A 16,635-nucleotide genomic window follows, 5' to 3' on the forward strand; every position below is an offset into this window, starting at 1 on the left:
TAGTCAGCTTTTTACTTTATCCTAGCTTATAGATGTTAAGTCTTTTGAAATTAAGCCTTCATTTTTCCTGTTGTCTTTCATATTTGATGTATCACCAAGATCCAAGAAATAGTGTCTTGTATTTTCAAAATGTTTTGATGGGCTTTATGCTGAACACAATTGGCTTTACTCTTTCCAAGTAAGATACTTATTTTTCCAGTGGATCCATGTAGTAGATTGCCTCAAATTTTCATGAATTTTTGGATACCCATTTTTCTTTAAATAGTTACTTGGTTTTTACTTTTTGTCTTTGTATTGGTGGGAGAGTAACTCAAGTGGACAACAAGCAGTGGGCCAAAGTGTTCAGCCTGGGCAGTGATCAAGGATGGGAACAATGGGTAGGAAAAGAGACAACACAGACATAGAAGGCCTTGGAGATGAATGGAAACAGGTCATCTAATCCAAATTTTTCATTTATCACAATAGTGTGTGTGTGTGTGTTTGTGTGTGTGCATTGAAGCACCCATTACATTGTATCCCAAAAATATATACAATTACTATTTGTCAATAAAAATAAAATTTGAATAAAAAGATGAAACAGCTCATGGAATTAAAATGGTTTGCTCAAGAGCAACTCTAGTAAAATGACAGGACCAGGATTAGGTGTCTTTCCATTCATCAACTTTGTCAAACTTTGTTGAAGTCCTTCACAGGTATAATAAGAGTTTTTGACCAGGAAAGCAGTTTGTCCCCAAAATGCTGAATTAGGAACTGAGATTAATAGCTATAACAATCTGTAACATTCACATGAAGTGATTTCATCTGTATTTGATTGCCTGTCACCACCAGGCTTTTTTATGCAGAACTTCTCAGTTTCTTAACGTAGGAAATGATATAAATCTATGTTAGGTACTTGAGCCAGGGAGAAACCGGGAGAAAGTAATTTTGGGAAGGCTACTTTAGCGTTAGTACATGAATGGGATTGAGTAAAAGTACTCCATCCAACTGTAAAGCTTATTTTTGGTAATCTGGGAGGTAGTGGCTTGGAATAGCATGGCAATGCCAAAGGAAAGGAAAAAGATGGGACTCAGGATTTTAAAAATTGAGAACATAAATTAATAGCCTTTGTGAACTAGAGAGGCTTAAAAGGAAACTTGATATAGCGGGCAGATGATGTGTTTGAGGTGACTGGCAGACCTAATGTAAACTGCTGGCTACCCTGGGCTGATGCTCCAGTGAGAAGTGAGGACTACAGAGTTTTCGCACGCACATGCAAGTTTACATGCTATGTGAGAATGGAATAGCAGAGGAACAGAAAATTGAACTCTTAAAATTTGTTATTATGGGCGGAACAAAAGAGGACAATAAAAGAGAAAAGAACTCAGAGAAAATAGGAGATTATAAGATCACAAACTCCAGGGAAGATGTTTTCAGTGATACCAAGTATAGCATAAAGGTTAGGGATAGGCCGGGCATGGTGGCTCACACCTATAATCCCTGCACTTTGGGAGGCCAAGGTGGGCGGATCACCTGAGGTCAGAAGTTCAAGGCCAGCCTGGCCAACATGGTGAAGACCCTTCTCTACTAAAAATACAATAATTTGCCGGGCTTGGTGTTGTGTGCCTGTAGTCCCAGCTACCCGGGAGGCTGAGGCAGGAGAATCACTTGAACCGAGGAGGTGGAAGCTGCAGTGAGTTGAGAACCACTGCACTCCAGCCTGGGCAACAGAGTGAGACTCTATCTCACACAAAAAAGGGGGGCAGATAATGATGTAACTCTTTCCCATTTATTTCTGACAGGAGAAGGTGTGTTAATAGTCAAACTAGCTTAGAAGTTATAATTAGTATCATGAATATTTTTATAAATCTTACAGGTTTTTCCATTTAAGTTTTTTTTTAATTTTAGACTGTGATAGATGCCAACATTTTCCCAGCCCTCATTAGTATTTTACAAACTGCTGAATTTCGGACAAGAAAAGAAGCAGCTTGGGCCATCACAAATGCAACTTCTGGAGGATCAGCTGAACAGATCAAGTAAGTACCAATCAGGCAGCATATTGTAAGTTAAAGAAAAATTATTGTGTCTATCACTTTCTAACCTCCCACATATTACCTAGAATCAAAGATTATCTGCATTTGAGGGGAAAGGTAAGTGAGAGATGATCTTATTAAGAATGTCTAGTTCCAGTCCTTAGGAAATTGTCCTTGGTGTCATAATTAGATGTATATTTAATTCTTTATATCTCTCCCATTTCTTTTTGCTGAAAAGTAATCCTGGGATATAAGAAGTAAGGCATAGTTGAGGCTTGAGGCAATAGAAATCCTCGCTTCAACCTGCTCTGGAGCTACTTGTTAGAAATATCTTGGGTAGTATAGGTTACTTGTAGAACCTAGAGCCCAAGTTTAATAACTTACTCTTGCCCTTATTAGTTTAGATGTCTTAATAGTAGAATTGGATCAGAATTGAAAGAGTCTGAGAATAAAGTGCCAAATTTCGTAGAGGCAGGTATCTTCTAAAGTACTATGGTATTCATTTGTTAAAGGGAGAGAACTGTAGCAGCTCAAGACTTAAATGGGTCCCTTGGTAGCAGCTTAGTGGTTGGTTGATTGAGATGTAATCTCTCTCTGTCGCCCAGGCTGGAGTGCAGTGGCACAATCTCGGCTCACTGCAACCTCCACCTCCCGGGTTCAAGCGATTCTCCTGCCTCAGCCTCCCTAGTAGCTGGGATTACAGGTGTGCACCACTACACCCAGCTAATTTTTGTACTTTTAGTAGAGACAGAGTTTTGCCCTGTTGGCCAGACTTATCTTGAATTCCTGAGTTCAGGCAATCTACCCGTCTTGGCCTCCCAAAGTGCTGGGATTACAGGTGTGAGCCATCATGCCCAGTGAGCAGCTTATAAGCTTAATGAGTGGAAGAAAACATAAATATGGATGGGAATCAGTTCTTCAAAGGAGCATCATATAATTAAATGCAAAATTCAGGACATCTAGTATTTCAGACAGGGAAAAAAGTAATGATGAAGAGAAAAATGGAGCCTAGACCCAGCCTTTCTTAACTTTCTTTATGGGGAATCCAAAATTAGGGAAAGATGGTTTCAAATGAGTGTTAAAGCATTAACTCCTTACTCATATGTAATGTCAGACAAACATAGCTGCTACTTATATTGTTGCTTTGTGGACTGAATGTAGGCATTCATCAGATGCTAGTTTTGAGTATTCTGTTTGGAATTAAAAAATAAAATTAGTTGTAACAAAGTACAGAAATTGATCAGGTAGAGAAAATAAGAAATATGTACCTGAAATAATAAAATTACAAACAAATTAACACATGCAGTAGCTATTTTGGTAAAGTTCATCATGGGCAGGTTATTTCAGGGAGACATAGCGCATTTGTCTTGTAGGTTTTTTCCAACCTCCAAAATTCTGGTTCTAGGGTACCATGATTTTAATTATGCTGTCACCAGATGGCAAAAATAATGAAGTACTATAGTTATTTGAATAAGCTTTATGTTCAAATTCACATTTATAATTATTATCTCTATATTTTATAGTAAATATATTTTCTTAATCAAAATAAATCAGGCTGGGTGCAGTGGCTCATGCCTGTAATCCCACCACTTTGGGAGGCCAAGGCAGATGGATCACAAGGTCAGGAGTTTGAGACCAGCCTGGCCAACATGGTGAAAACCCCGTCTCTACTAAAAGTACAAAAATCAGCCAGGTGTGGTGGCATGCGCCCGTAATCCCAGCTACTTGGGGGGCTGAGACTGGAGAATCTCTTGAATCTGGAAGGCAGAGGTTGCAGTGAGCTGAGATAATGCCACTGCACTCCAGCCTGGGCGACAGAGTGACGTTCCGCTTCAAAAAAAAAAAGAAGAAATAAACCATAAACATATATATTTTATTAGGCCATCTTTCATGAGAAAGTATTCGGGAGTATTTTGCTCTGTTAGAGAAGCATAGAATTGCTACTGTCCCTTTGTAAAATTCAGCATAGCTGTTTATAATAAAATTATCACTCTCCTAGCAGTTTCTTCTTCCCCACAAGAAGAGTTATCTTGAAAGAATGTCACAAAAATATTACAGTCCAAATTACAAAAGCAAACTGACCTTATCACTTATAAAAGACATCTATCTGGCTTCTCCTTACTCTTGTTGCAGATACCAGATTTGGATGCAAGAAACAATTAGAATATTTTAGGAAATATCTTGGTCGGGCGTGGTGGCTCACGTCTGTAATTCCAGCACTTTGGGAGGACAAGGCACTTGAGGTCAGGAGTTAGAGACCTAGGCTAGGTCAGCCTAGCCAACATAGAGAAACCTTGTCTCTACAAAAATTAGCTGGGCGTGTTGGTGTTCTCCTGTAGTTCCAGGTACTTGGGAGGCTGAAATGAGAGGAGGCAGACGTTGGTTGCAGTGAGACAAGATTGTGCCACTGCATTCCACCCTGGGAGACAGAATGACTCTTGTCTCAAAAGAATGTTTTAGGAAATACCTAGAATTTTAGGGTGAATATAATCAAATGTTAATACATATATAACACATGTTCTTAATGAGAGATAAGGATTATTAACTGAAATTAGAGAAAGATTCGTCAAAGAAGTGAAACTTACCATTTGTATAGGGATTTGGCAATTTTGGAGGGGAGAATAGCATGAGGAAAAGTGAGAGAATGCAGTGTTTTTGGAGGTGGCAGGTCAGTCTTGCTATAGGTCATTCTTTCACAAGGATGATGAAGTAATTGATTGGTGAATACTGGGATGAAAGCCTCAGTCTTGGGTATTGGGAAGACTTGGCCTGTCTAACCTCATGAGTAACACACAGTAAGGCCTGTGTCTAGGTTCATTATTTTTCTGTATGGATGTTCAGTTGTTTTAGCACTGTTGAAAAGGTGGAATCCCTTGTCCACTAAATTGCCTTTGCTCTTCTGTTAAAGATCAGTTGACTGTTTTTGTGTGGGTGTGTTTCTGGGCCCTCTATTCTTTTTTTGTGTGTGCGTGCATGAATTTGCAGTTTATCTGAGAAACCAAACACACACACACACACACTCTGCTAGTACAGTATAGGAAGTCCTCACTTAATATCACTGATAGGTTCCAGGAAACTTTAAGAGAAACATTGTATATCAAAACCAATTTTACCATAGGCTAATTAATATACATCAGTTGAGTTACTACATGATATTTCTGGTCAAGGAAACATCACCAACCTTCAAAATATAGACCCCCAAACCTTCTAATATTAAACATTGAAACAGATGTGAGCTATACATAAATGTAAGAAAGATTAATAAAAACAAGTATAATTATTACCCAACTTTTGGTGAATCCGTGAATGATGGTAGTAGTAGTGGTGGTGGGTTAAATCAAAGAATACATATTTACAAAACAAAAGTTGTTATGAGCATCTCCTACCATCCTACCACCACACAATTTAAGAAGCAATAATAACATACAAAAGGATTCCCAGCACTAAAGAATTTAATGAGTGAAGTAAAAATACAGTTGAGACCTTCAGCAGTGTATTAGATCACGCAGAAGAAAGAATTATTAAACTTAAAGATAGGTCTTTTGAAATAACCCAGTCAGATATACAAGAAAGAAAGAGAGAGAGAGAGAGAAAGAGAAAGAGAGGGAGGGAGGGAGGAAGGAAGGAAAAGAAACAAAAGAAAAGAGAGGAAGGAAGGAGGGAGGGAGGTAGGGAAGAGAAAAGAGAAGAAAAGAAAGCCTAAATGGCATCTAGGATACCATCAGGGGAACAGACATTCAAGTATTGTGAATGTCTGGGCCCTCTATTTTGTTCCATTGGTTTTTTTGTTTGTCCTTTCACCAATACCACACTGTCTTGATTAGATTATAGTAAGTTGATAATGTCGTTCCTCCAACTTTGTTCTTCAGTATTGTATTGACTATTCTGGGCCTTTTGCCTTCCCATATAAACTTTAGAATCAGTTTGTGGGTATCTATTGTTGGGATTTTTGTCTGGGAGTATCACATTGAATCCGTAGATCAAGTTGGGAAGAATTGCCATCTTAACAATATTGAGTTGTCTTGTCCATGAGCATGGAATATTTCGCCATTTTTTTTTTTAGATCATCAATTTTGTAGTTTTCCTCATATATACCCTGTTGTACATATTTTATTAGATATACACTTTTTTGATGCTGATGTAAATGAGATATTGTCTTTTTTTTTTTTTTTTTTTTTGAGACAGAGTTTCGCTCTTTCTCCCAGGCTGGAGTTCAGTGGCACGATCTTGACTCACTGCAACCTCCACCTTCCAGTTTGAAGCGATTCTCCTGCCTCAGCCTACTGAGTAGCTGGGATTACAGACGCCCACCACCATGCCCAGCTAATTTTTTTTTTTTTTGTATTTTTAGTAGAGACAGGGATTCCCCATGTTGGCCAGGCTGGTTTTGAACTCCTGACCTTGAGATCCGCCTGCCTTGGCTTCCCAAAGTACTGGGGTTGAGATACTGTCTTTTTAATTTCAAATTCCAATTGTTAATTACTGGAATATAGGATGGTAATTGAATTGTTACTAACCTTGTATCGTACAACCTTCTAAATAAATTCTTTGGGGCCTTCTACATAATGATGTCATCTGAAAAGAAAGACAGTCTTAATTTCTTCCTTCCTAATCTGTATACTTTTTATTCCCTTTTCTTAACTGCATTATGTGGGACTTCCAGTGCACTGTTGAATAGGAGTGGTGAGAGAGTACATCCTTGCTTTATTACCAGTCTTTCTCATCATTAAGTATAATGTTAACTGTATGTTCTTTGTTGAGATTCTATCAAAGAATCTCTTAAGGAAGTTCTGTCTCTTTGTTTGCTGGGTTGTTTGCTTGTTTGTTTATTTATTGAGACTGAATTTTGCTTTTGTCGCCCAGGCTGGAGTGCAGTGGTACGATCTCAGCTCACTGCATCCTCTGCCTCCTGGGTTCAAGCGATTCTGCCTCAGCCTCCCAAGTAGCTGGGAATACAGGTGCCCGCCACCATGTCTGGCTGGTTTTTGTGTTTTTAGTAGAGATGGGGTTTCATCATGTGGACTAGACTAGTCTTGAACTCCTGACCTCAGGTGATCCACCTGCGTCTGCCTCCCGAAGAGTTGGGATTACAGGCGTGAGCCACCACGCCTGGCCTGTTTGCTGCGTTTTTATCATGAATGGGCATTGGATTTTGTTAAATGCTTTTTTGCATCTGTTGAAGTGATCATAAGTTGATTACATTGATTCATTTTTTTAAAATGACAGATCAGCCTGGCATATTTGGAATAAATCCACTTGGTATATAATTCTTCATACACATTCTTGGATTTGATTTGATAATGTTTTGTTGAGGATTTTTGCATTCATGTTCATGAGACATATTAGTCTGTAATTTTCCTTTCTTATAATGTCTTTATTTAATTTTGGTATTGGGGAAGTGGTGGCCTCATAGATTGAGTTAGGAAGTATCCCCACTGTTTGTTTTCTGGAAGAGATGGTAGAATACTAGTATCGTTTCGTCTTTAAATATTTGCCAGAATTCACCAGTGAAACTCTCATCCTGGTGTTTTCTATTCTGGGAAGTTATTAATTAATGATTCAATTTATTTAATACATGTAAGCCTGTTCACATCATTCATTTCTCCATGATTGAGTTTTGGTGGTTTGTGTCTTTCAAGAAATTGTTCATTTTATTATCTGAATGATCAAATGTGTCAGCATAGAGTTGTTTGTAGTATTCCTTTATTATCCTTTTACTATCCATGAGATCAAGTGATGATTCTCTTTCATGATATTAGTAATTTTGTCTTTTCTCCTTTTTTTCTTGTTTGGCTAGAGATTTATTTTTATATATTTTTGAATTCTTCCTCCCCCACACAAAAAAGCAGCATGCGAGAGAGAAATAGATTAGCACTAGCAGTAAGTTTCATAATGACCTTACCCATCCACAGAATGCAACTGGATTCATTATCTCTGCCTCTCTGTACTCAACTTGAGAAACCAGAATGATAAAAAATGACATGACTATTTACTGTGAATGTAATCATGTCTCTGCAGTTCAAGTATGATTAATCTTGATTACATATGATTATACATTCTGCTTGAATTAAAGGAAAAATACCAGCTCTAGAGTCCTCTGACGTTTGTTTATTCTTCCCACAACTTACTTTACTAAAATTCGAGTCATGTTTGAAAGATTTGGCCTATCAGGCTTGTGCTGGCTTTTAGCACCAAGAGTGTCATGTTTTGAGAGGTGTGGCTTTCTATGGAAACAAAGATGAAATTACTCAAAATTATACTATTTTGATGAGTTACTCATTTCAAAGTTTTAATAGGTGAGTGTTCCTGTTTTTGGAATGCATAAATTGTGAAGGGAAAAGAATGGAGAAAGGTGCCAGAGAACTGGTTTGGGATAATTTATTTAGAGGGTGTTTTGTTTTTGTGAAAAGGTATAGCTTGTATGGTTGAAAGAGTGCCTTTTTTTTTTTTTTTTTTTTTAAGTCTTTGCAGTAAGGTTGAGGATGACTTGTTCACTAATTTCATAAGTTTAACAAAATTTAAAGTTTTGTTTGACTACATTATTCTTTGTGTTTAGGTACCTAGTAGAACTAGGTTGTATCAAGCCGCTCTGTGATCTCCTCACGGTCATGGACTCTAAGATTGTACAGGTTGCCCTAAATGGCTTGGAAAATATCCTGAGGCTTGGAGAACAGGAAGCCAAAAGGAATGGCACTGGCATTAACCCTTACTGTGCTTTGATTGAAGAAGCTTATGGTAAGATGCTTTGGTTGAAGAAGTTTATGGCGAAGAATTAATTGGGTCGTAGATAGAGTTCAATAAAAACAATACTGCTGCTAGGCACTGGATGAAAAGAGGACTGTTAGGGAAATTGCTGCTTCTGCAGACTGGATGTTGCTTGCATATGTATTTAAGATGTCAGTTTATAATATTAGCTTTCAGATGTAATCCCAGCAGTCATTTCTGTGCTATTATAAAATACCTATGAGATACAAATAATCTTTCTTTACATCAAGAACAGAGATATATGACAAAATATAGTTTGGGAATATATAGTTATGGAATTTCCAATATTTATTGAAGTTTTCAATAGATTTTCCTTTATTCTCCATTTCAGGTCTGGATAAAATTGAGTTCTTACAGAGTCATGAAAACCAGGAGATCTACCAAAAGGCCTTTGATCTTATTGAGCATTACTTCGGGACCGAAGATGAAGACAGCAGCATTGCACCCCAGGTTGACCTTAACCAGCAGCAGTACATCTTCCAACAGTGTGAGGCTCCTATGGAAGGTTTCCAGCTTTGAAGCAATACTCTGCTTTCACGTTCCTGTGTCAGACCAGGCTACCCAGTCGAGTCCTCTTGTGGAGCCCACAGTCCTCATGGAGCTAACTTCTCAAATGTTTTCCATAATACTGTTTGCGCTCATTTGCTTGCCTTGCGCACCTGCTCTCTTACACACATCTGGAAAACCTCCGGCTCTCTGTGGTGGAATACCCTTCTAATAAAAGGGTAACCAGAACGGCCCACTCTCTTATGGAAAAATCCCTAGGCTTTGGAGATCCGCACTTACATTAGAGTTATGGGAATATACACGTATTAATGTGGCTCCCTTTTTCTTGTGGGGGAATAAAAGAGGAGGACTCCTCATTCCCTTTAACATGGGGGAAAAAACTGACATTAAAAGATGAGACTAAATCTTTATCTTGAATTTTACACAACTACTTACGACAAGGGAGAAGTTTAGACCTGTTGTGTATACTTCAGAGTACTTTTCATGAGTTCTTCCACAGTGAACCCTTGGATTACCTGGTGGCTTTTTCTAGCCAGATTTGCATTAATCCTTACTGAGATTGGATGGTTTTCTTTCCTCTATTGGCGCCATTCTTCAGATATTAAACCATCCACTCCCTCACCTTCAGCCTTCAGTGAATGTGCTTTCTAGTTGTCAGGAATGCTGAAGAATTAACACTTTGACTCTTAAATATGATACTGGTTTGCAGATTCCCTTAGAGCAGAAAGGAGAGGGGCACATATTAATTTGTATTGCTTTTGCTTCTCTTTGGTCTTTTGTGTCTTAGGATTTGGAAGTGGTTCATTTCTATTGCTGGTATGAGGATTTCGAATACTTAGTAATCAAAACCATATCCTATAATTTAATTAAAAAAACTAAGGAAGAAAAAACCCTCCAATTTTCCCAAATGCAATCAGTGTAACTAGAGGCTGTGTTTCTGCATTAAAACAAATGTTTCAGGCTTTGTGGTCCTGATCAAGGTCCTCATTAAAAAATTGCAGTTCACCCTAGGTGCTTTTCCCCTCTGTGACTGGCAGATAACACATACTTTTGAAAGTAACTTTGGGATTTTTTTCTTAGGTGCAGCTCGATTCTAATGTTTTCATGCTGCACACGATTCCTCTAATGTAGTGTCCTTATCTGAAAAAAAAAACCATCTTCTCGACATGACCTGCTTAACCCAAATAAGAACAGTGATCTTATAACCTCATTGTTCCCTAATCATTTTATTTCATCTCCTGCTAGTACTGTGCCACTTCCCCTTCCCCCCCAGAAAAATAAAAACAGTATCTGCCTTCTGGCTCATTTAATGATGACTGCAATCTGTACCTGCAAATGGCGCTTCCAGTACTGTGTTCAGTGATCCACATTTGTGCTTGGACTGGAATGAAAAAAATACGCTTAATTGCCAAGAGAACTGCAAATGAGTTCAATACGACTTCTCGGTGCTAGTTGGCCATCTTGACTCAATGTTGGGATACACTACCAGAGAAGATTTTTTTGTTGATGCGCTGTTCAAGTGAATTCTGAAGGAAAAGGTTGCTCACCTCTGTTTCAGAGCATACCCTTTTAAACCTTTTTAGACTTGTCCTCTTCTAGAATTCATTATAACCCCAAAGTGTAAAAACTATTTGGAAGTTGCCCCTGACAAGCTATTATACATCTCTGGTAAATCCTGCTGAATGTAAGGGATATTCAGAGCTTTCATACCTCATCATGTTATTTAAGCAGCCAACTTATGTGACCTGATTTAAACTTTTAAAAAATCCACTTCAAACTAGAAAGAGTCAAAGACAAAGGACATTTATCAGCCAAGAGTGTGACGCATTCTTCGCATCTAGTCTGTAGTAGTGTCTGTGCTCTGGGATGGATACCGTCTGATGTCTGTTTGTTATTGATGGAGCAGCCACTGCAAAACTAGACAACTCCCATCTATAACTGTTACTTTTTCTAGTGCTGCTTTGTGCTGAGAGAACATTTTAGTTTACTGCACTTGACCTGTAAAAGACTTTGGTTCTTTGTAATTTTAGGGATAAATTAGGTGGTTAATTTAAAGAAGAAATTTCAATGTTGCCTTTACATCACATTAAAATATAACTTCTTTCAGAAGGATAATAGAAGCACTGATTCATAGTAAAAATCTTGTTTTTAGCTTTGACTTTTTTGTGGCTGTTTTTTTAAATTGTAAATTACTAGTAACATGTCATTTCTATAGGATGTTTTAAATTATGTACTTTCCATTGGATAGTTAAAATAATTTCATTTTATACGCCAATTTGAGTGGGAAAAATACAAAGCACACAGTTGTCTCCCCACATTAGGAAGAGTAGTGTGCATTCGGAATTTTTGCTAGCAGTTGCGAGATGTTTCAGTGAATGAATTAAAACAAAGTCTATTTAACTGACGTGATCTATTTTGTGTCTAAAACAGAGGAATTTATCTTGTCCTAGAAGTTCATAAACTATAAGATCTAAGTTTTTTTTTTAAACAATAAAATGATTTTTTCTTAAAGTATCAAAGTTGGAATTGGCTAAAAGTTAAATAGCATAACTCAGATGTGTTGGAACTTGTTGGTACTGAAGCAGCCTTTTTGGTAATAGGAATGACATTGCAAGGGGTAACTGTAAATCCTGTTTTCAGTTCTTTGCCTCTCAGATTCTGTTAACTTAAATTCACTGAATACGCTACCACTAAGGCGTTGCTCATTACAAAAGCATGTTAATTTCAATACAGGAAAACTCTTTTGTAGTTTTATATATGGAATGGGGAAAGTGGCTTTGTTTTACCTTGCCTTTTTATTCCCGCCCATCCTCCAAACTTCCAATCTATATTACTTGTAATGAGAACTTCAGTGGGGGAAAAAAGCATTAAGAGAATTTTGATGTAAAGGCATCTGGTATCTGATGGACCAGCAGGTAGATGTGGTTGGATTGAGAAATTCTGGGTAAGGTAGATGATAGAAGAAAGAGATTTTAGGGGACAGAGTTCTCTGTGGAACACTTTGTTTCATGTTCCTGTAATTGTTTAAGACCCTTTTAAACGCTTATCTTTGTTAGTTCTGCTTTTGAAAACTCTATTGCCCTAGGATTGTTTCTTCCATATGCCAGATGAAGGTTATTGGCTCTGAGTCATTTTCGGCATTATCGTCACAGATAAAAAGATTGGCAATTATCTCATAAAAAATCTGAATTATTCCAGATTGCTGCCAAATTTTGCCTAAGAAACAATATGTAAGTATATTTTATAAACCAGACTTTGTCAACCAAATCTTCTATTGTACGTCTACCCACAGGCAACTTTGAATTTACTTCTCTAGTTCTAAATAAACATTTCAGCGATTTAATCCCCTAGCTTGGGGATGCGTTATGAAAAGGTTTTCCTGGAGTCAAGGGGTTTTTCTTTCTTGCTAGTTTTGTGAAAACTTTTGTATCAATAGGCAAATCATTATAACTTTTTAGGGGTTGATGGTTTTTAAGTATATTGGAAATTGTGGTGTCTAAGGATGATGTTCAGTGAAGAAAAGGGATTCACTTTAAGAAACCGGCATTGTTTGCTTTCACCTTCCATACTGTATGCTAAGTCCTACATTCCAAAATGGTGGCATTTGCAGACAGGTATGCCTATATACATGGAAGTCTCAAATCTGAATTTTTATCCATCTCAATATGACCATTTCTCTGTGTTGTGAGGTGAACAGATTAAATATATATCTGCCAGGATGGGAAATATTTTGGTCTACCTTTTCCTGTCATCAGAAGTTAAAGTAATTTAAAAAAATTATCAAAGGTCAAATGTGACTCCTACAGTAAGTTGGCTGTCATCAAGAATATTCCATAAAATGTTTTATCTATCGTACAAAATTACTGGGTTTATGGCCAGACGTGGTGGCTCATGCCTGTAATCCCAGCACTTTGGGATTACAGGTTATATACAGGTTATAACAACGGATACCAGGACATCAGAACATGTGATAAAGCAAATATTTATATGCTAATTTAAAATATCAAATTGCTACTGGACATAAAATACATCTGGAACTTGGGGTAAGAAGAAAGAAAAGTAGTGTTCCATTCTGTTTTCAACTAAGGGTAAACAAAGTCCTAGAGTGTTTTCCCTATAGGTCAAATTAAGGTAACTTGTCTTTATTTGATCATCTGTTGTACACCAGATACCTGGCTAAGGGCCTTCCTTTTTTCTCATGTAATCTTCCAAATGTTCTTTGATAATTATCACTATATTATAGATGACAAAGTGAAGACTTAAGAGAAATTACTTTGCCCCAAGTTTACAACACTTAGATGGCTGTCCAAGGGAGGGGAAGAGCCCTGCAAATTCTGTGTCTTGAAGAAAGCAGTGGCCACGCAATAGTTCCGTGCCCAGCAACTCCCAGAACTAGACTTGGCAGCCACAGCTGGGCCAGCCTTTTTTGTTGGACCATTCTTCCTGACTCTTCCTCACCATCAGCACCCTTAAAATGACGAAATCAGACTTAAGTTGGTTTTAGGTTACACAGACTGGAGTTTAGGCCCTCTCAAGCCAAACATCTTTCCTCTTGTGTGGTGCTAAAATTCTGTATGACCAGACAAGTATAGTAACAGGTTTTTTTTGTTTTTGTTTTTGTGCAAATGATTTCGAGTTTAGTAACATAATGGCTAAACAGACGGATCCATTCAAACACACAAATGTGGAAGGTACTGACACAGAAGGAAAGGCTTTGAAGAATTACTGCCTCAGGAAGCAGTGCCATGGATGTGAATTTAATACAGTCTACTTCTTCCTAAAGGAATATCCCAAGGAATGTCAAAAATTAAAATCACCTTTTAATGTACTGGTTGTTGAGTATTTCAGCTTTACCTCAAGTCATTCTGACCACTCTACATCCTGCTTCAAAGTGTTCTGACACTTAGATTTGGAATGGCTCTAATGATTCTTTGTACTTGAATGTGGTCTGTCAGGCCATGGGTGAGTGCCTTGCACATAGTAGACATTCAATAAATACTAAATGAAGGAATTGCATGCATCTTTGTGATGTTAGTAAAGGGTGCTTGACTACAAAAGAAAATTCAAAGGAATTCCTTTATGCTGTTACTTGAAACCAGGATTAACATCTTAAGCAAGTGTCTTAACATGTGTTTTATATACAGTTACTTTTCAGAAGACATGATTTGACCTGAAGTTTACAAAATCAAACATTGTCATAGCAGAGGTCTGGTGTTTAAAAACAAAGTGTTTTAGAAAAGCTGGTGGGTATATTTAACAGTAAAGAAAAAAATTTATTAGTATCCAACCAGTGTGGAAGCTGCTGGTTGCCTTAGGCTATTAAACGGATTTTTCCTTTTTACATCTTGTGTGTATCACATAAGTGACAGATGAGTAGAAACAAAGATGATTTATTTCTTCACTCCATGACTGCTGCTTTCTATTTTGTTGAAGAGATTCCACTGACCAAGTATTTTTTTCTGAAAACAACATTTGAGGCAAAACATAGCCTTAGTTCCTGCAGACTACATTGTTGTATCTATTGTACAAAGTTACTGAGTTTATGGCCGGATGTGGTGGCTTATGCCTGTAATCCCAGCACTTTGGGAAGCCAAGGCAGGCAAATCACTTGAGGTCAGGAGTTCGAGGCCAGCCTGGCCAACATGGCGACACCCCGTCTATACTAGAAATAAAAATTAGCCATCGTGCCACACGCAATCCCAGCTACTCAAGAGGTTGAGGCAGGAGAATCGCTTGAATCTGGGAGGTGGAGGTTGCAGTGAGCCGAGATTGCGCCAGTGCACTCCAGCCTCCAAAAAAAAAAAAAAACAGTGGGTTTACAAGTTTATTAAAGATAGCTTGAATGATTGTTGCCCCATTTCACTTGCATTTTGAAGGAGTTGTTTTCTCTCATTTTAAATTAATATAGTCATTTCTATGATTGCTTTTTGCAGAAAGTAAAATTACTCATTTAATCCTTCATTCATATCCACTTAGCCTGCAGAAGGCCAATGGAGTTCACTGGGAGTCCTCAATAAGGATCACTGCTTTACCCACCACTTGGGCCTGGCATTATTAAGATACAGTGATGGGTAAGGAGAAAACAGAAACCCAGAAGACCATAGTGGGTGGTGAGAGAACGGGACCAGGTTTGAGAGAGACCTGGTCAGGCTGAGGTGTAAACTACCAGAGTGTACAATGTTGTAAGATTAAGTTATGATTATGAAGAGTGTCCTCTTGGGAAGTCAAAAGTAGTAGTTTGCTGGGCAGAGCCCCAGAGTTTACATTTGGAGATCAACTAACACCTGTGAATTATTTTACTGCCCCCTTTCACTTTTAAAAATGTCCTAGTTTAGATGATGTTATGTGGCCACTCCATATTTAGCCCAACTAGATTTTCATACATTGGCTAATGGTCTTAAGCAACTAGGTGTATAGATAGTTCTATTAATGCTTGATATTGAGACTGGATTTGGTAGTCAAGAATTGCTATGAAGGAAGTTGAGGCATTCCTTAATGTGGCAATCACTCCCACACCACGGTTTGGTCCAACACACACAAAAAAATTGTTTTTAAATTAAAAAATTGCCCCATTTGTGGCAACACATCTGTTTAGATATTTACAATACTGAGGGGCAAGGGAAACACACCTTTAAACTATATTAAGAGACTTTCATTTCTAAGATGTCTATGGGAAATTTAAAGAAACCTAGTTGATTTCTGTAGTGAGGAAACTTCCAAATCACCTAAATGGTAAAGATTAAGGGCAGCAGAAATAGAAACTATTAATGAGACCATGTAAGAAATTTTGCTTGGCCAACCTGGGCAATGTAGTGAAACTCCGTCTCTACAAAGTTGGTTGTTTGTTTTTTGTGTTTTTGAGATTAAGTCTCGCTCTTGTTCCTCAGGCTGGAGTGTGATGGCTTAATCTAGGCTCACTGCAACCTCCGCCTCCTGGGTTCAAGCGATTCTCCTGCCTCAGCCCCCGGAGTAGCTGGGATTACAGGCGCCTGCCACCATGTTTTCAATTGGTGCAGTTTCTAAACTTCTCAGCAAAATCACTAATCCAGGCTAATGGGAAGAGAAAAGCAGCAGCAGGGTTTAGTTAGAACTGAACTTTAAGATAATGCTGAAGGAAAAAAAAAGTTCTAAAAGTGTTAACAAGGGGAGGTCCATGGAGACCTTAATAGCTAAAAACAGTTGTAATTTAATGTATAGAAATAAACAATTTGAGTCCTCATTCTGAGGACTTCCTCACTGTGTTTATACAGTTAATATGCACTAGCTAAGACTAAAGTATTTGTCCATTCTTGTTTAAATTTCCCCCTAGACTGGTACAGTCTTAAAGTAATGATGTTTTAACTACAGTCGGTTT

The 16,635-nt window shown here is 37.9% G+C and overlaps 1 protein-coding gene across 1 annotated transcript in view; it reads left to right on the forward strand.

Moving 5' to 3' along the window:
• The window catches only part of KPNA1 (karyopherin subunit alpha 1), a 91,755-nt gene extending 80,189 nt beyond the window's left edge, over nucleotides 1–11,566 (forward strand). Inside the window, 3 exon segments of the mRNA NM_001261170.2 lie at nucleotides 1,885–2,012; nucleotides 8,566–8,744; nucleotides 9,106–11,566. Of these exon segments, the coding sequence (NP_001248099.1) occupies nucleotides 1,885–2,012; nucleotides 8,566–8,744; nucleotides 9,106–9,293 (495 nt within the window). The 3' untranslated portion in view covers nucleotides 9,294–11,566.
• The last annotated feature ends 5,069 nt before the right edge of the window (nucleotides 11,567–16,635 follow it).

Source organism: Macaca mulatta, chromosome 2 (assembly GCF_049350105.2).
Source record: "Macaca mulatta isolate MMU2019108-1 chromosome 2, T2T-MMU8v2.0, whole genome shotgun sequence".
Lineage (NCBI taxonomy): Eukaryota > Metazoa > Chordata > Mammalia > Primates > Cercopithecidae > Macaca > Macaca mulatta.